The sequence below is a fragment of the Zeus faber genome, assembly GCF_960531495.2.
Source record: "Zeus faber genome assembly, chromosome: 10".
Lineage (NCBI taxonomy): Eukaryota > Metazoa > Chordata > Actinopteri > Zeiformes > Zeidae > Zeus > Zeus faber.
The window spans coordinates 18,505,196-18,527,340 of NC_137199.1; the positions used below are offsets into that span (position 1 = coordinate 18,505,196).

The 22,145-nt window shown below is 47.0% G+C and overlaps 1 protein-coding gene across 1 annotated transcript in view; it reads right to left on the minus strand.

Annotated features, from left to right (window-relative positions):
* mgat4b (alpha-1,3-mannosyl-glycoprotein 4-beta-N-acetylglucosaminyltransferase B) overlaps nt 1-20,725 on the minus strand; it is a 107,491-nt gene extending 86,766 nt beyond the window's left edge. Inside the window, exon 1 of the mRNA XM_080007850.1 lies at nt 20,452-20,725. Coding sequence (XP_079863976.1) covers nt 20,452-20,548 — 97 coding nt within the window. The 5' untranslated portion in view covers nt 20,549-20,725. The remainder of the gene's footprint in view (nt 1-20,451) is intronic.
* Nucleotides 20,726-22,145: the final 1,420 nt, after the last annotated feature.

Consider the following 22,145-nt stretch of genomic DNA (forward strand, 5'->3'; position numbering starts at 1 on the left):
CACTTCAATAATATCAAACCTGTAGTTTGCATTTTGGCATCAGTATGATAAAATCAAGCCTGGCGCGGCAGTTCCGCCTGCCGCCCGGCACCCGGGTGGCGTTTTCAGGGCCCTGCGGCACAGAGACGCAGACGACGGAGTAGAAGACCCAGTTTATTGTAGAGAGGGGGCGAGGTGGAACACGCCGGAGCAGATGGACAACATGTGTGTGTGTGTGTGTGTGTGTGTGGGGATGGGGTTTTTACCTGTTGCTCGTTGAATAGTCTAAAGAGCAACAGGTGTGCAGCCACACTGGCCCTGGGCGCAATTACCGAGACCCAGGGCAGGTGTGGCTGCTCAAACCACACCACCCCCACACCGCACCTGGCTAATGTAACGCCAGCTTGTCGTCCGTCCGACCCATAGGACGTCACGTTTTAACACAAAAGTGAATTTAAACTGAGTTTGTCCGTGGATTAGCGGCTCCAGAGCGACTTGGATCCATCAGATCCATTTAATTATAGCTCATTGAATTGTGAAACCCCTTAATGGAATGAAATCTATTACAAAATCTATTAATATTTTAATTTACAAGGCAGACAAAAGAATGAGATGTAATTAGCTCCCTAATTAACTGTTCTGGCTGCATTATGAGATGGATGCGTTTTCGCTCAGCTCCTCGTGGAGATCCGTCGCGACGTTCTTTTCACCACAACATATCGACAACACATCAGAGCGCTGTTGTGAGGTGGTCGTGGAAACGCGCCGCGGGTGAAGAACAATGCTGCTCGTCAACATTTTGACGAGTGTATTATTCTTGTGGTGACATTTATCGAGGGAACTGATGGTTGAATCCGCGATGATGTCACATGAAAACACAAAACCCCTGAAACTGCAAAATAAGATATTTACTGCAAAAGGAAGAAGAGAGGGACAAGGGTCTACTCTACCTCTACTCTACCTCTACTCTAACTCCCTCTACTCCACTATTCTACCTTTGACAACATCTACTCAGCCTCTATTCTACTTTTCCTCCCACTACCTCTACACTGTCTACTCAACCTCCAATCGACCTCCACCTCCCTCGTCTCTACCTCTATTCTACTCTACCTCAACCACCGTCTACTCAACCTCTACTCCTCCTCCCTCTACTCTACCTCAGCTCTACTGTACCTCTACCACCGTGTACTCAACCTCTACTGTACTCTTCCTCCCTCTACTCTACCTCTACTCTACCTCTACCTCTACTCTACCTCCCTCTTCTCTATCTCTATTCTACTCTACCTCAACCACCATCTACTCAACCTCTACTCTTCCTCCCTCGACCTCAACTCTACTCTACCTCAGCTCTACTGTACCTCTACCACCGTGTACTCAACCTCTACTGTACTCTTCCTCTACTTCTACTCATCCTCCCTCTGCTCTCCATTTACTCTACTTTTTCACTCTACTCTACCTCTACCCCCATCTACTCACTCTCTACATGTAACCAATGAGGGATTCAACAAATGCAATCAATACCTTGAAAATTAAATTATATGAGATGATTTGATCGTTGAATTAATCAATATAAGGAAGAAATACAATCTAAAATGTCCTTCATTTGAGGCTTCACTGCTTGTTCTCATAGTCGTCAATACGTTGATTAATGAGAACACGAGGCAAAATATGCAATCACACAAGACAGAAGATGGAGCTAAAACAAAATAACAAAACAAAAACAGCAGCAAATGAACAACGGATCAGGAACGTGAAGGAGTGTTTTGTTTTTATTTTATTTTTTAATCATGCCATAACAGCGTACTGAAGTTTGTTTTTTTAAAGTTGTAGATATGAGTCATAGAGTCGTAGAAGGTGGGCTCAGTGGAAGAGATGAAAACAAACAAAAAAAAAACGAAACAAAAAAAAATAAACGAACCAGACAGCAAACAAAGCTACATACAACATAGAACACATCTATTTCAAAAGGCGTGGTCAAAACAACAGCAACAAGAGGAGATTTGTGATTGAAATATCCGGTGAGGTAGGTTGTTATCTAAACCTGAATCTTCAGTCTTATTGAAGAACAAACCTCTGTGGGTAACTAGTGGGGAAGTGCACACGCACGCACGCACGCACACACATACTCACACTCTAACACACAATCTCTCTCAGACACAGACACAAACACACACAAACACACACACACACACACACACACACACACACACACACACACACACACACACACACACACTCACAATCTCTCTCAGACACACACACACACACACACACACCCACACACACACACACACACACACACACACATATACTCAAACTCTAACACACAATCTCTCTCACACACACACACACACACATACACAGTCATCTTGCATGCGGCAGATGGCTGAGTGGGAAACTCAGGAAAAAAAGAGAGCGCGAGAGAAAGACAATGTGAAACTGTGAGTGTGAGAAAAAATAGGAGGTGAGAATTGGGAGAAAAGGGGAAGAGCAAAGAGGGGAAATGAGATAAAGAACAGAACAGAAGTTTTTCGGCCAAGTTTTACATAAAGATGAAATTGACTGACACTTAATCAAGCGACATACACGAACACGCACACATACACACACACACACACACACACACACACACACACACACACACACACACACACACACACACAGCCACACACACACACACACACACACAGCCACACCCACTTCCATTTGTTTGGGGGATTATTGTTTCTCAAATATGGTAAACGGATGGGAAGAGCTGCAAAAGCACACGCGCGCACGCACACACACACACGCAAACACACACGCACACACATGCGCAAACACACACACACCCACACGCGCAAACACCCACGCGCACACACGCGCGCGCACACACACACACACACACACACACACACACACACACACACACACACACACACACACACACACACACACACACACACACACACACACACACACACACACCCCACTCTGGCTCTCTAGCTGTGTTTGTGGGAGACAGATGGCCGACTCTACGTGAGGAAACTGCTCTGATTCACTACAGAGTTTCCCACTCCTCCCCCTCTCCCCCCTCCACTCTCTCCCCGTCTCTCTCCCCCTCTCTTCCGTCCCTCTCTGCTGTCACGCCCAGGGCTGGCATTCAACACCACAAAATGTCGAGGAGCCTTTCGAAGTCGCCCAGCTTGCTGGCGCTCATCCGACTGGTTGCCGTGTGTTTGTGATAGGGATGGGCGCTATAATGCTTAGAATATTGATATTGCGATATGAGAGTAGACATTCAGACGGGATGTATTTTTGTGTTTGTCTGTTCTAGCTGTTTTAATCAATGGTTATAAAATCCACATTACTCATTATTGTGTATGAAATATTTATTAGGTAAATATCTAAAGTAAGAACTAACAGTCATCCCCAAAAAATCACTCAAGGTCAAATTATTGATATTGAGGTATTTACAAAAGAAAATATTGCCACAATAATTTGATATTTACATTTATTGTCTCAATGTATTTCAGTGACACTGTATTTCCAATCCATCAATTATCGAGACATCGATACATATGGTCTACAATTTACATCGATCAGCCACAACAATAAAACCAGTGACAGGTGAAGTGAATAACATTGATCGTCTGGTTCCGATGGCACCTGTCAAGGGGTGGGATATATCAGGCAGCAAGTGAACAGTCAGTTGTTGAAGTTGATGTGTTGAAGCAGCGTCAGGATCTGAGCCACTTTGACAAGGACCACATTGTGATGCTAGACCACTGCGTCGGAGCATCTCCACAACAACAGATCTTGTTCCTGGTATGCAGTGGTTAGTACCCACCTAAAGTGGTCCAAGGAAGGACAACCGGTGAACCGGTGAATGGGCGCCCAAGGCCCATCGATGTGCTCAGTCCAGCCCGTCTGGTTCGATCCCACAGAAGAGCTACTTGAGTACAAATTACTGAAAAAGTTGATGCTGCCATGAAAGGAAGGTGTCAGAATACAGAGTGCACAGTGTGTATGGCAATAGATAAGATAGATATCGGTCAGAGCGTCCATGCTGACACTTGTTCACCGCCGAAAAACGCCTTTCTAGATTTCAAGTTGAAGGATAGTCCTCACAAAATTTGGGTCCAGGTGCGATTATTTATTATTTATATCCAATTGTACATATATCAATCACTCAATGGAATGAACCTGTGATGGACTTTTTTAACGTGAGGTTCTGAATATCCAGGTGATATCTGATATCCACAATATATCTATGTATTAATCGATATCAATCGATAGATTCTTACATACGGTATTAACCCGTACAGTATTAATTATTAGTATTGATTAAAATTGGGCTTGAGAGGTCGACCGGCACCACTTTCACTGGAGTTCAAAGCCGACCGCTTCAAATCTCCCGACGAGCTGTTTAATGTTCAGGGCGACGTTTAATGTGACTAGAAACAGCTCCGCGGCACTTCACTGATCTCCGTCCAGCGAGGATTAGCCGCCTGCCATCTGATCCACGTGGCAGATGGTTGGCCATCACTCAGGAAGTTTCTCAGGACTTCGGACTTTTTTTTGCCACATCCCACTGCTTGATTGGCCGGAGGGTGGCTTGGCACCGGCCAATCACGTCCTATTGATTCCGGGGACTCAGTTCGGACAAAGCAGGGATCAATGACTCAGAGTGTGTGCGTGCGTGCGTGCGTGGCTGTGTGCGTGCGTGCGTGCGTGTGCGTGTGTCTGTGTGGAAAGATTTAACCTTGATTCTTGTACTTTACAGATGACGGAGCGAGATATCGAGAGAAGCTCAAGTTGAAAATTAAAAAATGTGTTTCACTTCTTTCAGGAATCCTTTTAGCTTCAGGGGAAGACGAAAGAAAAAAGCAGGAATACTCTCACACACGCGCGCACACACACAGGCACACACACACACACACACACGCAGGTCACATGTTGAATTCAGCAGGTCACATGATGTTCTCCTGACACCCCTGGCAGAGAGCTGGGTTGGCAGCTCATGACACAAATGCACAGGCACACACACACACACACACACACGCACACGCACACGCACACGCACACGCACACGCACACACACACGTGCATGATCCCTCCCACACACACCCACACACATACAAAGAGTAAACAAAGGAAGACAAACACACTCCTTTGAAAAATCCGACATTGCACTGACGACTCTTGCACTAATGCGAGTGTGATTCTGGGCCAGTGTGTGTGTGTGTTTGAGTGTGTGAATGTGTTTGTGTGGGTGTTTGTGTGTGTGTGTTTGTGCGTGCGTGCGTGCGTGCGTGTGTGTGTGTGTGTGTGTGTGCAGGTGTGTGGGCAGGTGTTTTGGCAGGTGTAAGTAAGTGGGACAAATTAATTTGTAAGATCTATAACTTCAAGGTTTTTGAAAATTTCAAGTTGATAAAAAGTAAAAAAAAAATAAAAATAAAATGTTTTAAAAATATTTTAAAAATACAATTTCGAACAAAGAAATTGTATTAAATTCGGCCAATGGCTAATTTTCTTCAATCTATCCATCAAACGACTTCATAGAGGGACCTCCGCCTTCTCTTCCCTAGTGCTGAGTTGTTTCCTCTAAGCCCCATCCACTTCATCACCCTCCCGCGTCCATTTTTCGCTTATCGAAAAACAATCACATCTAACTCTGAGACTCTGCTGATGTTCCTTGTTTTTAATGACGGCTCTGCTGACGACGACTGTTATACAGTCGGTTTGAACGCTGCTTCAGGGTTTGTTGGCCCCTGACCCCGCTTTTTTTCATGTCGTTGTTACCGCTGTGTTTTTTTTTTGTTTTTTTTTTCTTTTTTCATTTTATTACACACTCATTTTATGTGTTATAATATAATTCACATTCAGGCCTTTAACAGATTCCTTTAACTTTCTTACTGTACTTTCAACGCTGTGCATTACTGGTTAAACTGTGGATATTCTACATATTAAGGGAATTTGTGGATCACACTGCCAACTGTAATGATATCATAGAGGATGGGGGGCTCTAAATAGATCATCTACAAATGCGGATATATTTCAAACCTATTAAAGTCGTTTTTATTAAAAAAAAAGATTAAATATTAATATGCCAGTCTTAGAAATTATCCCAACATTGAAAATATCTGACTTATTGTATCGGTCGGTGAAAGCATCGACTAAAGGAGTAAAATGTTCCCACCGCCGCCAGTCTGCAGCTGTGTTAATGCAAGGTATTTTTTTGAGTGTTTTTATGCTGAACCAGCAGACTCCCCCCCCCCCCCCACGGCGGCAGCTGCCCTCCGCCGGTGCTGCTCGGCTAACAGGAACACTACAACCCCCCAGAAATAGAGAAAAGGCCGTTATTTAACACTCTGCCTGTCTGCCGGCCTTCAGACAATCCACCCAAATTATTTACATTTGTTCAGTCGACTCTTGTTTGGCAAACTTGTTTTTTTTGTGCACCTGTATTAAACCAGAAATGTGCTCAAATCTCGACTCGGTTGGGGTTTACTGGGATTCAGGATGCTCTTCCAGTGTGTGTTCGCACGTCAATGATAACAACGTGCGTCCTGACAGGTGGAGATGTTCTCCCCTCCGGCGGTAAGAAGCATTTCCTCCACCCAAAAAAACAACTTCAGTTGGAGTAGGACAGTCAAAGCTCTTTGTCACGCTTACTGCAGCGGTCAAGGAAGACGTGTTAGGAATGCAGCGTTTCGCGATTGTTGGTCCACAGTAAATTTATAACCACCCTTGGTTAACCAGCAGGAGAAACCGAACCGAATCAGCAGCTGCAGAGTAGCGGTGGCGGGTGCCAGTTGGAAGACAAACGCTCCAAGTTTAACTCCAGTGAACGTCATGTAAGAAAAGAAAAAAAAAGAGTGGATCGGCTCAGGGAAGTTTACGGTTTCTTCCTCAAGCGCTTTGGTTACCGCGGTGCATGTAACCGAGGAGCTCATCGTCCTCGGGGGTCAGGGGTCGGCGAAGGTGAGGAGCGTCCTGAGCCGGCGCCGGCGGAAGGCGGCCGGTCACGCCACTGGCACAGTGAATTATTAATCAGCTGCTTTCACAACGTCTTGGCTTTCTGGCTTCACAGTTTTCCAGTGAAAACACGTGCGCGCACACACATATACAGGCACGCACTCACACACGCACAGTGACAAAGCTGACAAAAAACCATGTGCAAAACAGAAAAAAAGGACACATGATGAATCTCACAAATGTGTGCGCACACACGCACACACACACACACACACAGGCACGCACTCACACACACACACACGCGTGTGCACGCACACACACACACACACACACACACACACACACACACACAACCGCATAAGCATGGCGACAACTTTCATTTTATGAACTTGTCACAATGTCAATGTCTGGCGTTCTTCTAGCTGCAACGGGTTCAGTGTTTTCCAGGAAAGTGCACACACACACACACACACACACACACACACACACACACACACACACACACACACAGCAATACATACACAGGTGTTCATACACAGTACATGGCATGTTACTCCCCAGTTTAACCTGTGACCAGAGGGCCAGATCTCCATGTTCCATGCATCATTTATCACCGCTGGGTCCAGATGATGATCACTTGTGTGTGTGTGTGTGTATGTGTGTGTGTGTGTGTGTGTGTGTGTGTTTCTGTGTGTCTGTGTGTGTGTGTGTGTGGGCAATTACTTGACATTATCACGCAATATCTTTCAGTGGTGTTACATTGTGTGATGTGATTAAACCATCAATGGGGATTGAAAAGATAGGACCTCAGATGTACCGCAATAAGGGGGTTTTGATCCACTTTTGAGCATGGGAGCCAGACATCTTGATATACTGTATACTGATAGCGTGTAAATTCCCATTGATCACTGTGATATTGAATTATTCCGCCAAGATCAAAAACCACCCTATGAAAAAACAAATCTATAGGGATCGTGGGCAACACATGTATTTTGACTCTGGCCTCTTTCAAACGGATTTCGTTCAGTAATGACGCGTAGCTTGGGGAGCTAGTTCTGTCAGACAACTTGACAGCGCCACACAATTCAACTCTTGCCCTACCTGCTTTGCATCCTGCTTTGCGTCCTGCTTTGCGTCCTGCTTTGCTGCCTGCTTCGCTGCCTGCTTCGCTTCCTGCTTCGCTGCCTGCATTGCTGCCTGCTTTGTTTGCTGTGTTTGCTGTGCTCCCTCCTCTATCCAAATGGGGGGATTCGAGCTCATCACTCCAAACTTTCCAGCTCATTGAGCTTTGCCCATGTTTGCTGTGCACCTCGCCGGGAGGGATGATCAGTGGAGCCCAGACGCTCAAACTCGAACGGCGCTAAATAAATAAAGATCATTCAAAATGAAATCTAAGAGTTGTTCTGTCAGAGCTATTTTTAAGTACTTAAAGCCTCGGCGCCTGGAACGACCAGTGCTATGTCATATCGCTCATTTCCCAGTATCGCTTACTGGTGGCATTCGCTGAAACCATGGAAACGGTAACTTCAAACCTTAGTATTTCGGATTTTAGAGAGTACATGTTTCTGTTGTTTTGTTTGATAAAATAGGTAATAATTGATCATGAACAACCGTAACTACATTTTGAGTAAAGGCCATATTTCTTATCACTAATTTTTCTTATAACTTGACGCTCTTTTTTTTTTGTGTGTGTCCGAATCAGATATCATTAGAATAAGCTACATATGAAGACACAAAAAAATCTCTATTTAGTACGCTAAGATTTTTTTGCCTTGTGGCTCAAAAGTCTAAAATGTCAGGCCTGTGTTTCAGACAGTGAAAAGGCCTACGAGGCTATATTTACAGTTGTTAGATTCATGCGTGGCCGACTAAGGGGCGTGGTTAAGCCGCGGCTGCAGACGGCAGCATGGCTTCCACTTGTGGGGGTCTCTGCCCACAGGTACGGGCTTAGGGAGGAAGACAGACCCTTTCCGACATGGTGAGCGTTTTCATCATAATAAATGTGTTATGTATAAAATGTGAACAAAAAGGCTCGCTGGCCAAAAGGATAAATAATAAACGATAATGATCAGTTTGGGCGCAGGAGGAATGACGCTCCGATCCGGCTCCTGGTCAGCTGACGAGCCCCCGGGTCCACCAGATCCTGCACCTCAATATATATATATTTTTTTTTATATAAAAAAAAACCTTATTTGTCATCTGACCACGGGTATATGTTTTGTATCTGCTATATATCACACATATATATTTATTGGGCATATACTGTATGTGTTTTATATATAAAAACAGAGTATAACTATGTGATACGAGACAACCAGAAACACGGTAAAATCCAAGAAGATTCTTTATTTGTCACAAAAGTTGTTTCTGACCCTTCCTGTCCTTCCTCTGGGGGGGGCAGCACACAACTCCAAATGTCCATCACTGGTCAAATGTTGGCTGTATGCATGTTTTTGGTGGGGGTCCTTACCGATGTCACATGGAGGGAAACCCCACAAGCAAACTCCACACAGAAAGGCCCCTGATGCGGGGATAACCCACTGGAGCACGGAGCCAACCGCACCCCAGGTGGGACTCGAACCCAGGACCTCTGTGCCGTGGGGCATCATTGCAAGCGCCTGAACCAGCTTGCCGCCGGGAATAAAAGGTGATGTCAGAACATCATACTGATTTTTTTTTTTTTTTTTTACAGAGCAAAGAAAAACCATTGAGGACGGGAATAAACAGGCAATAGGAGCAGTTCCACTCCGAATAAAAGGCTTGTGATTCTTTTTCTCTTTCCTTGGAAGCTCCTCACCGCCTCAGGCCCAGCACTCACCCCCAGCGGGCGGAATTACATTTTCCGATATTTTTAATAACTGTAGTGTCATACGGGGAGGTTTAGTGGGAGAGAAATGCCAGGATGAAACCAAGCCACATCCAGTCCTTCTGCCTCCTGTCCTCCTCTGCCACACTTTCCATCATCCACCATCTTCGTGCAGCCGCGTTAATATTTGTTTCCGATGCTGGGCTGATGTGAATCACCCGAAAACCGCATCTGCCGACAGTATAGTCCCCGCCTAAAGGAAGGTGAAGGAGTGTTCAGACGAGCTGTCGGTTTGACGCATGGCGAGATGGGAGGTTGAAACCTCCCTGTTCGCACTTCATAATTCAATATTCACAGCGTCGATCTACAGAACGGCCAAACGGCTTCTGCTTATTCTATTTTTTTTTTAATCAAACAACAGACACACACAGACACACACACACACACACACACACACACACACACACACAAAGCACATAGCTGTTCTAGCTGAAACCACCCATTGGGCAGACATTAATGGCTAGCACCATGACAATCGCCTCCAGACGGATGAGCGCTTTGTGTGTGTGTGTGTGTGTGTGTGTGTGTGTGTGTGTGTGTGTGTGTGTGTGTGTGTGTCTGTGTCTGTGTGTCTGTGTGTCTGTGTGTGTCTGTGTGTGTGTGTGTGTCTGTGCGCGGAGGTGCATGCGTGTGTGTGTGGACAATAATGTGGTAAATGAGGCTATCCACCCTCTGGGACATGAGTAACCGTCAAGGTCACAAATAAAACATGCAAATGAAAAAAACGCACAGAGAGCATACAAACAGCCACGACACACACACACACACACACACACACACACACACACACACACACACACACACACACACACACACACAATCACACACACACACACAAACACACACACACACACCAATCACACATTCATCAGAAGTCTGATTCTGTTCCATTCAAACTGTCTCTTTTTTGTCCTTCAGCAAAACATTGAACTCCAATCTTCTCTGCGACGCTGGGTCCCGCTGTGTGGGGAGGTCGGACAGGAATGTGAATGTAGAGGTTGTGTGACGTGTGATGAATCCATTCCGAATTGAACTCTAGTTTGCAAATGAAACTCCCCCTCTCTCTCCCTCCTACTTCAGACCTCCCAACGCGAGGGCTTTTAAATCAGCGTCTTCCCACTCCTGTTCATTTGGAACACGAAATTGCGTTTCGCGACGTGACAACGTCTTGATTCCACCACGGCACGATATCAGTGAAACATCAAAATAATAACAAACCAATTATGTCCAGTTTTGTATAATTGAATGTCCAGGCCTTGCTGCCAAACGAGCCCGAGGAATATTGAGAAGATTTTTAACGTTAGATATGATTTAGTGCCTATTCCATATTTAGGGAGATAACAGTGAAACAAAGCTCAAAACAGTCATTATTTTACATTCTCTACCAGCGATAACATCTTTTAAATGAACGAACGGTGAAATTTAACTACTGGAACGTCTTGAAGGACCCCTGTGCTGTCCCCGGGCCCCACGTTGAGAACCACTGTTCTGACACAAACATAATGTAATTAAAGAACAGGTAGCCGCTGCATGTTGGTCGCCATGGAGACCAGCTGTACGTTGTAAAAAAAAACAAAAAAAAAAAACAGCCCTTGTCATTAGGAAGGAGATCAGCCCCTGTGATTGGTTGTTTGTATTTGTGGGTGGGGCCCTTTTGATCAAAGACTCCATGAAGTAGCAGGGGTGCTGATGTGACAGAAGTCGCTCTTTATACTGCCAATCAAAGCCTTTGATTGGCCGCTTTCCGGCTGTACGCGAGGGACGGATCGGCGGGAAAAAAAACACGTCTATTGAGCGGAAAAAGCCGCACCATGCCGCCATGACGCCCAAATCAAAATAATTTGCATTGTTTGTTGTTTTGTTATTGCTTCAGACGAAGTCACACCAAAGCTTCTCAAACAACAGAGGAGCGAACTGGTGACGCTGTGCTGGGGGATGTCAATGTTAAGTGCGGCCAAATTTTGCGTTTCGCAGTTTGCAGGAGGAAAGGGAGCGTGTCACGACCTTCTTGTTATATTTAAGGGTTTAGAAACGTCTTGATAAATTGCAATGCTGAGTTGTAATGCTCGCAAAATCCCAATACCAGAGGAATCGCAATGCCTATCAAGATGGCAGTTAGACATCATCGTAATACGCACACGCACACAAACACACACACGCGCAAACACGCACACACACAAACACACACACACACGCTTGCTCCCAGTTCCTCAAATATTGACCAAAGTGTCAACGGTATCCTCGCATTACCCAAGCTATTTCCCAAACGACTTCTATCCTATCCGCCAAAAACACACACACACACCTACTCACTCACACACACACACACACACACACACACCCAGCTCCACTCACACACACACACATGCACACACGCACGCACACACGCACGCACACACCCACCTCCACTCACACACACACCCACCTCCACTCACACACACCCACCTCCACTCACACACACACACACACACACACACACACACACACACACACACACACACACACACACACACACACACACAGACACCCACAGCCAGCTCTTGTTTCCAGGGTCTCTCCTGTAGTGAGGAGGGAGTATTGATGTCCACCCCGCCCCACTAACCCCCGTAAACCTACCCTCCTCTTGTATCTTGGTGTGTGTCTGTGTGTGTGTGTGGGGGGGGGGGGGTTTAAGGAGGTGCAGAGGAGGGTGGAGAGAAAAGGAGGCAAAGACAGAAAGAAGAGATGATGGAGAAAGGAAGAGGACAGAAGAGGTTCAGGGTTTCCGTCCTCCTGCTGTCCCTCAAAAAGCGTTGCCAGGTTATGAAGATGAAATGCATTGCATCAAGCCATTTTTTTTATTGAGCATTAGCAATTTCTTTCTCGTTGTATTATTTTTTGTTAATGTTATTATTGTATTACTGTATTGCCTATTTGTTCTGATGTGTGTCTGTAACACCATTAATCGTCCATTGTACAAATTATCATACAAATATGATGATTATCATGCCTGGCATTGTAGGATGCGACACCTGACAGGTTCAAATGGAGCTCTGACAGATTAAATGTGCCGCTTTACTGACAGAACAATTGCCTTGATTGGGTTTAATCGCTCGATCAGACCAACGCCGCTCGTTCATTTCAAAGTTAACATGTGAAACGGGTGCGGCGCCGGCGAGAGCGGGTCGGTCAAAGTGGTTTGCCCGCAACTTTGCTTCGACACAAAAAGGACGAGGACGTTTGTCCCGGTCGTTTTGGCGCCGAGCGCGGATGACCGATGGACAGGATCGTCTTTGTGGCTCCGTCGTGAAGTATGATAAAATTCTATTCTCCATTTAGCTACGACCTTTTTTTATTGTGTGTGGTGATGTGCTACTTGACAGCGACTGGTCTCTGAATCCGGATGACTTCAGGCCTCAAATTGCATCACCCAGAGTTCTGGCAAGATATACTGTTCTTCTGGCATACAATTCTAGTGATTTGTCACACATACGCATCGCTGCAAAAAGTGCGTTGATGATGTCCACAGCGCGGTTGGAGAAACTCGAACAGACTGACGTAGTACCAGACCACATGACTACACCACACTGCGCCTACTCATCCATCCATCTTCATGAGTGCGTCTGTTTTTCCCGGACAAGGTCTACAGGGTCCCATTCTCTAATGCACCGTTCACCCCCGGGGGCCAATTAAGACTCTCACATCAGTCTGAACTGCGTTTCATTTCTCTAAGGTTTGGAGGACATCGAAGCACCCGGAGCCAACCCGCGCGGGCGTGAGGCACGGAGAACGCACATGAAACCGAAACAAAGACGCCAAACATGAAACACTGTACCGAACCAACGGATCTCAGTGCGTGTGATGACTAAGAGAAAACAATCAGTGAGAGATTCAGATAAAGCCATGCAGGATGTGCCATGCAGGATGTGTGCACACGTGTGCTGGCGTATGCATGCCACTGTCTGAAATTGGGCATGGGCGGGTCTGTGTGTGTGTGTGTGCATGTGTGTGTGTCTTTTCATGCATGTGTCTCATTCACACAGGGTGACGACCAAGCAAGTGAAGACAAGTTTCAGTTTGCATTCAGCACCGGAGAGACGTCATGTAATTGCTGGGACATCTGCTGCCTCATAAACACTGACTCAGCACTTTATTATTAGGAACACCTGTACGCCTACCTATTCATGCAATTATCCAATCAGCCAATGGCGTTGCAGCAGTGCTATGCATTAAAACATGCAGATACTCCCAGCAGCTTCAGTTCATGTTCACATCAGCCATCGGGATGAGGAAAACATGTCATCTCAGTGTTTTTTGACCGTGGTGTGATTGGTGGTGCCAGACCGGCTGGTTTGATTATTTCTCTAACTGCTGATCTCCTGGGATTTTTACACACGACAGTCTCTAGAGTTTACTCAGAATGGTGCGAAAAAAAAGAAAAAAAAAAACAACCTGTGAGCGGTTGATGATGAGAGCGGTCAACGGAGAACAGCTGGTCCGGTTAGAGCTGACAGGAAGGCTACGGTCACTCAGATGACCCAGAACGCACAACAGGTGGGAACCTTGAGGCGGAAGGGCTACTACAGCAGAAGACCACGTCGGGCTCCACTTCTGTCAGCCAAGAACAGAAAGCTGAGGCTGCAGTGGGCACCCGCTCACCAAAACTGGACGGTTGAAGACTGGAAAAAAATGTAAGCCTGGTCTGATCAATCTCCATTTCTGCCGAGGCACACAGTTGGTGGGGTCAGAATTTTTGCGCCAACAGCATGAATCCCTGGACCCAACCTGCCTTGTGTCAACAGTCCAGGCTGGTGACGGTGGTGTCATGGTGTGGGGATATTTTCCTTGGCACACTTTGGGCCCGTTAATACCAATCAATCATGGCTTGAATGCCACAGCCTATTTGAGCATTGTTGCTGACCATGTGCATCCCTTCATGGCCACAACTGACCATCTTCTCACGGCTCCTTCCAGCAGGATCATGCAGATCCAGATCTGAATCCAATAAAACACCTTTGGGATGTGATTGAACGGGAGAGTCACAGCATCAATGTACAGCTGACAAATCTGCAGGAATGACGTGATGCAATCATGTCAACATGCACCAGAATCTCAAAGGAATGTTTCCAGCATCTAATGGAATCCACGACAAGAAGGTTGAGGCTGTTTTAAGAGCAAAGGGAAGCCCCACCCAGTATAAGTATAGTGTACTTAATAAATTGCTCAGTAAGTGAACATTGAACTGTTAATGTGTGTGTGTGTGTGTGTGTGTGTGTGTGTGTGTGTGTGTGTGTGTGTGTGTGTGTGTGTGTGTGTGTGTGCATTAAAACATAAGCCCAACAGACCTGCTTTTACTTAATCCAAATACATATCTGGTAATACCTACTATCTGTACACATGTGTATGTGTGCGTGTGTGTGTGGGGGGGTGAAGTTCTCTGTCAGAACAAAGCGTGTCAGCTCTGTTCACATTCATCCTGCCCCAGGCCCCTCACACACACAGGCACCTCCAGAAAGATACATGCGAAGCCATACAGTACGTACGCACAAACACACACACACACACACACACACACACCACACTCTAGCACACATAACTAGAATAGACACAAATAGACACAAAACAAACATAAACAAACACACAAGCAAGCACACACACACACACACACACACACACACACACACACACTCACACACTGTGCACCAGCGTTTGTCATAAAAATAACAGGAATAATAAAGGAAGAAAAAATCCTGCTACTGCATTATCTCTCAGGGGAGCTTTGTCAAACTCTAAAAGTCGAACTCTGCAGTTTCCTTGCAAAGAAAACGGCGATAAAAAAAAAAAAAAAAGACACAGTCCGGTCTCGGGCCCCAGAACACACAGAGACTTCTACACCCGACCGAAACGCAGCGCCCTCCATCTCACACTAATTCCTCTTTCCCACTGGGAGAGAAACCTGCTAACACCTGCAAACATCTGGCTTTTCTGTCCGGTAGGAAAGGTTACACCCACCATTCAGTCCCGGGGACGAAAGACCCTGCGATAGTCACGGGTTATTATCTGCTCCAGCTCCAATCGGCACTGATCGGGAACATGACACACGGTACTTTTGGTCCCTTTACTGGCGCAATGTGACGCACGTTGGATTTCCGCACGTTGGTGCGTAAATAAACAGGAATGTCCCTGTATCATTCCATCATTTCACATCCGATTTAGTTGGTTTGTTTTTGAGGAGAGAGAGAATGAGAGTGTGGGAACGCTCCGTGGGGACCGCTTCGAGGGTTCCGTGAGCGGAGCCAAGCCGGTCTCCGAAAAAGCGTTGTTTTTTTTTTACCCCAATACAATGGAACCATGACACGTCCCTTTTCCGGCATGCTCGCGACGTAGAACGACGTCACACACCAGAAACAAAACCAAAAAAATGCATACCCACCAACTGTCAATCGTCTATTTTTAGCGGGTTTACCCCTACTTGAAAAAAACCTCGTAAAAAAGCGCATAGGTGCTCATTTTGGTGTAGAAGTGCGTAACAGGGATGTTTAAGGCAGCGCTGACAGCTTCAGGCTCCTCTGAGGATCCTGTCTGTGTTGCAGAGGTCCTGGTGGTGGTTTCCACTCTCACTGAAACGCAGTGGAGCTGTTCGGGTTTTCCTCGACTGTTGCTCTACTTCTACAAGCAGTTTTGGAAACACGGCACTAATGTACCCGCTGCCGACTAAGGCGCTTGGTTCACACATTTTACTCTGTTTATACCTTTCTTATACACATCTACACCATGTCTCCAGGGACGACATCCTATCTGGGATAATTCACTACTGTTGTATATTGTCTTTGAGTGGTAACGTATTGTGATGCACAATGTCATAAGTTATGAATGCGTTCACTTGAGAATAAATGAATGAGTTATGAATGAGTTCACTTGAGAAAATTTTGACTGGAAACTTTGTGATGCGATTATAACGGTTTTCCCCATGATTCAGGTTTCCTGCACTAGACATTTTTTGACCAAATTGAAGAATGGATTTTCTTGGATTTGGTCAACAATCATCAGAAATGTTGACTCTGATGCAGAAAAAAATAACTATATGGACGAATGAAATCCGCTATTATGTTTGTGTTAAAATGACCTGAACCTATTAGGTCTCCAAATACATGTTTTTTCTATGCTTTTTGCTGAAATACCATTCAGATTATGCATTCGAGCCATTGTGACATGCCTCTAAACCCGGACATAAACTCAAATGTCATCATCAAATTGTTCATTCATCAACATTTTATTCATTGAATGACTTTTCGTGGATTCGTAAAACTGAATTGAAGACATTTTAAGAGTTTTTGAAGGACCTGCCGACACCCTAACGACTATTTCGATAGTAAATCCGTCCACATTGATGAGGTAGACGTTCAGCGGAGTCGATCCGAGGGTCAGAGACTGAACCTCAATGTGGAACTGGGTCATTTCCAACCACATTCGCACCTGTCCAAGCAAGTTGGATCCTGGCAGCATCGGCGCTCTGACGAGCTGGACAGATACGCTGACAGGACTATCATCCCTCTGACAGATTAGCTCACGCCCGGATCGATGAGAACCGCCGACTGCCTTCCTGGCCCGTTTCCTGTTCTGGTGCCGTAGTGACGGGGCCCCTTCGGGCTCGTAAGAGCTCCCGCTCCCATTGGAATAAATGCATCAAACAGCCACTCGGCGATCCCGCCAAGCTGTTTGCTTGACTGAATTAATTTGCCCGAGTGCTATAGCTGCTGGCTCACTGGGACAAGTACATGCAGAGACACGCACACACACACACACACACGCACACACACACACACACACACACACACACACACACACACACACACACACACACACACACACGCGCGTGCGCAGACACAAACAAACAAAGACTCAGACATGTACACAGACAGTCTCGGTCTCTCTAGTTAATTACCATCAGCGGACAAATCAATAAGTGAGAGAAAGAAAGCCCCCTCCCCCCAACCCCTCCAGTGGGACGCAGGACGCCTTCCTCGGGAAAATGCAGAAATGACCGTGACGGGGAACACCGGAGACACCGTCACCGCGTGCGCGTAAGTTCTATATCTCCGACGGTCGTTCACGAGGCTTGTATCAGTACTGATAATGGTTTTGGATACTGCCGTGATTGGAGGCTAAATTAGGTCATTGCATCGGAGAATATTATTCACCAAAAAAAAAAACCCGCAACTCGTTTGTTGCCACCTCGAAGCACCTGAGAGGTCTCTCATTGAGAAAATGGATTAAACGTCAATCACTGTAACTAGGAGTATGAATCTACGTGTAATATTCCAAACTGGTATCAGGAAATAAAAAAGTGATAATGATGGACGACGGACTCCATGACCTCAAAAAGTTCCAATTTGAACGATATTTGAACAACAATTCAATTCTATTGTTTTTGTGTGTGAATTGCTTAGAAAATCTATACTTTGTTTCCAAGTAATGCAACCATATTTTGCCTAATTAAAATTTCACCATATCACAAATTAATTGAAATATTTCTGTATTAGACTGAATTTGTTGCGTGAAACAATTTTGCCACGCCCATCATAAGATGCACTGAATAGTTGCCAATAGGCAATTCTGATTATGTCGAAAATGATATATCGAAACAGAGTCCGATCGTGTATTTGTGTGTGTGTGTGTGCGTGCGTGCGTGCGTGCGTGCGTGCGTGTTTGTGCGTGGTGTGGATGGATAAACAAGCGGAACATTAGAAATCCGACGGTTCAGAGCGACAGGTGCGTCTCCCTGCGCGGCGGGAGCGCAGCCCACCCAGCCGGCCGCCCTCGCCCGCCTGGGGTCGTTTGAAACCCAGAGAAACGCAGGGTCTGAGTTCCGAGTGTGTGTCAAACACCGGGACCGGGCGTTAGTCACAGGCCTATCAGGTTACTCAGTGAACTGGCAGCGAGTTGACCGGACCCGGCGGGCAGCGGCGACCCCGCCCCGCCGCGCTGATGTTCCGCTCAGCGTTTTCTCAGGGCAGATTGTATTCATTCATTCACAGAACCTACACAACCTTTACTGTGTTTGTTAGTTTGTGCATGTCTGCCGGTCTGTCTGTGTGTGCAGATGTGTCTGTGTAGATGTGTGTGTGTGTGTGTGTGCCTGTGTGTGTGTGTGTGTGTGGGTGTGTGTGTGTGTGTGTTCTAGTGGACCGTCTTTGCAAAGTTCGGACCGGAGCCAAACAAACAAACGACTCGTCAGTTGTTTGAACACTTGTGTTGACGCAACGTTTCAAAGAGTCCAAGGCTGCCGGCGTAAAGTCTCTCTCTCTCTCTCTCTCTCTCTCTCTCTCTCTCTCTCTCTCTCTCTCTCTCTCTCTCTCTCTCTCTCTCTCTCTCTCTCTCTCCCTCTCCCTCTCCCTCTTCATGCGTAGACTCGGTCTCGGGTGGCGGCGCTAAAACGGGGAACGTCTTGGCTTGCTTGGCTTGAAAACAAAAGCGCCTTCCGCACACGGGCCATGTAGAGAAACAGGGGGATAAGCGCGTTCCGGGTGGTGCACAGGCTGAGCTCCAGCGGTGCCAGGTGGACCCCGCAAAAGCACGGATAATGACCACACACGTGCGCGCAGGCGCGAGCACACACACACACACACACACACACACACACACACACACACACACACACACACACAGCTTCACTCCAGACAGAGGAGTGTTGATGATCTCACAAGGGGGGGGGGGTTGTCAAACTCGTTTACGGTTGTGGGGGTCGGATTGGTCACCAAATAAATACGACCTCCATTACTTTCTGTGAGATTGCGACCGGACGCCGTCCACTCCGATGGCCCCTCGTGCCTCTGACATGCTTGGATGACCATGTGGAATTACCGGTTCCTTTGCCACCTGCTCTCGCCGTCTCTGCCGGAATGGCAGACTGTTTATAGCGGAGCCGGCGAGGGCGAGACAGGGGGTGGGGGTCGGGGGCGAACAACACCGTCGGGAGCGACTCCTAAATCTCGAGAGCTCGACCGCCAACGGCTGCTGCCGATTTCAGCCGCGTCGACACGCATCGCGCACATGCAGCATTGAAAACAACTGGATGTGAGTGAGTATCCCGGCGCTTTATTTTAAACATTGTGGCTCTGCGGGGCCCCCGATTCGGCCCGAGGGCCATATCTTTGGCACCCCTCTGATATCTCACAGACCGCAGTTGATTCAGCTGTGTCTATAGCACTTGAACACATATAGATAACTGAAGGTAAATCTTTATTTTTTTTTTTAACCCCAGCCACACACACACACACGCACACACGCACACACGCCCCCCATCTGCGGGTTGAAATCCGGCCCGCGTCTGTATCTCTGACACCCCTTGATTCCAATGCGTGAAACTGGGGGAGACAGAAGGGGGACCGAGCAGAGAAAGAAAGAAAGAAAGAAAAAAAAACAAGACAAAAAACAGACGCGATGGAGAAAAATCCTGAGAGAAGGTGAGGAGGCGGTCAGCGCGTCTGGACGGACGCACGCACTGTCAGTCCACCAGACATCACACACGCACATACGAACGCAAACCCCCCGGATGTGGATGGATACATGGTCTCCACACACACACACGCACACACACACACACACACGGCGCGCGCGCGTCCCCGCACCATCACGCATTTATTCCCACCCCGCCGCTCTCTTACCTTTGGAGCTGCTGAACGCGGTGTACCAGGACAGCGAGATCAGTCCGCACAAGCCGAACAACAAGACCGTGAGGAAGGTGCCATTGCGGAGCCTCATCTCCGGGTCCCCGGGCTCATGTCCGGACCGAGAGGCGGAGCGGAGCGGCGGGGAAAGCGGAGCTCTGCGGGCGGACGCGCCGGCCGGAACACGCAGCGCAGGCGGCGGAGGTCAGCGCGGCGGACCGAGCGGAGCGGAGCGGTGCGGTGCGCGGCGCGGTGCGGTGTGCGGCGCGGCGGTGGACGCGCCTGGGAGGGGTTGATAGAGAGACTGGGGAGAGAGAGACTGGGGAGAGAGAGACAGGGGAGAGGGAGAGAGAGGGAGAGACGGGGGGGGGGGGGGGGGGGGGGGGGGTGTTACACTGGAGTGGGCGTGAGCTTCTCGTGCACGAAACGGTCCTAGTTAAATGTTATTGTCCGTCTATTTAACCCCTATGCTGAAGGAAGAGGATCAGGGCCATATGGGAAATAAATATTTTTCATGCGTTGGAAAATAAAAAAGTGAGTTCCGAGATGAATACCAAAAAATCAGTGATCAAATTGGGAATTGTGTTTTTTTTATTTTTCCTCCTCAGAACTTGAGTTTATTTTCAGAATTCTGAGAATGAACTCAATATAAATGTCTCGGAAAGTCTTTTTTTTTTTTTTTTCTTAATTCTGACTTTATTCTGGGAACTAAGTGAGAATTCTTGCAAAAAGTCATCACAAAGTCCTCACCCCTCAAAAAAATAAATAAAAATAAAATGTTTTCTTCAGAATTCTGGGAAAAAAAGTATGAATTCTGACGCAAACTGACGACTAGACGACTTGGTCAGAGCATCTCCAAAACCACAGGTCTTGTGGGGTGTTCCCGGTATGCAGTGGTTAGTACCTACCAAAAGTGGTCAAAGGAAGGACAACCGGTGAACGTGAGACAGAGACATCAGCGTCCAAGGCTCATTGATGCGTGTTGGAAGCAAAGTCTAGCCCGTCTGGTTCGATCCCACAGAAGAGCTACTGCAGCACAAATTAGTGAAAAAGTGAATGGTGCTATGATAGAAAGGTGTCAGAACACACAGTGCATCCCAGCTTGCTGCGTATGGGAGCGGTCAGAGTGTCCATGCTGACCCCTGTCCCCCGCCAAAAGCACCTACAATGGACACGTGAGCGTCAGAACTGGCCCATGGAGCAATGGAAGAAGGTGGCCTGGTCTGATGAATCATGTTTTCTTCTACGTCATGTGGATGGCCGGGTGTCCGTGTTTGGTTTACCTGGGGAAGAGATGCCACCAGGATGCATTATGGGAAGAAGGCAAGCCAATAGAGGCAGTGTGATGCTCTGGACAATCTTCTGCTGGGAAACCTTGGGTCCTGAAATTGATGTGGATATTACTTTGACGCGTACCACCTACATAAACATTGTTGCAGACCAAGTACACCCCTTCATGGCAACACATTCCCTGATCGCAGTGGCCTCTTTCAGCAGGATAATGCTTCCATCCACACTGCAAAAAAATGTTCAGGAATGGTTTGAGGAACATGACAAAGAGTTCAAGGTGTTGACTTGGCCTCCAAATTCCCCAGATCTAAAGCTGATCAAGCATCTGTGGGATGTGCTGGAACAACAAGACCGGTCCATGGGGGCTCCACCTCGCAACCTCCAGGACTTAAAGGATCTGC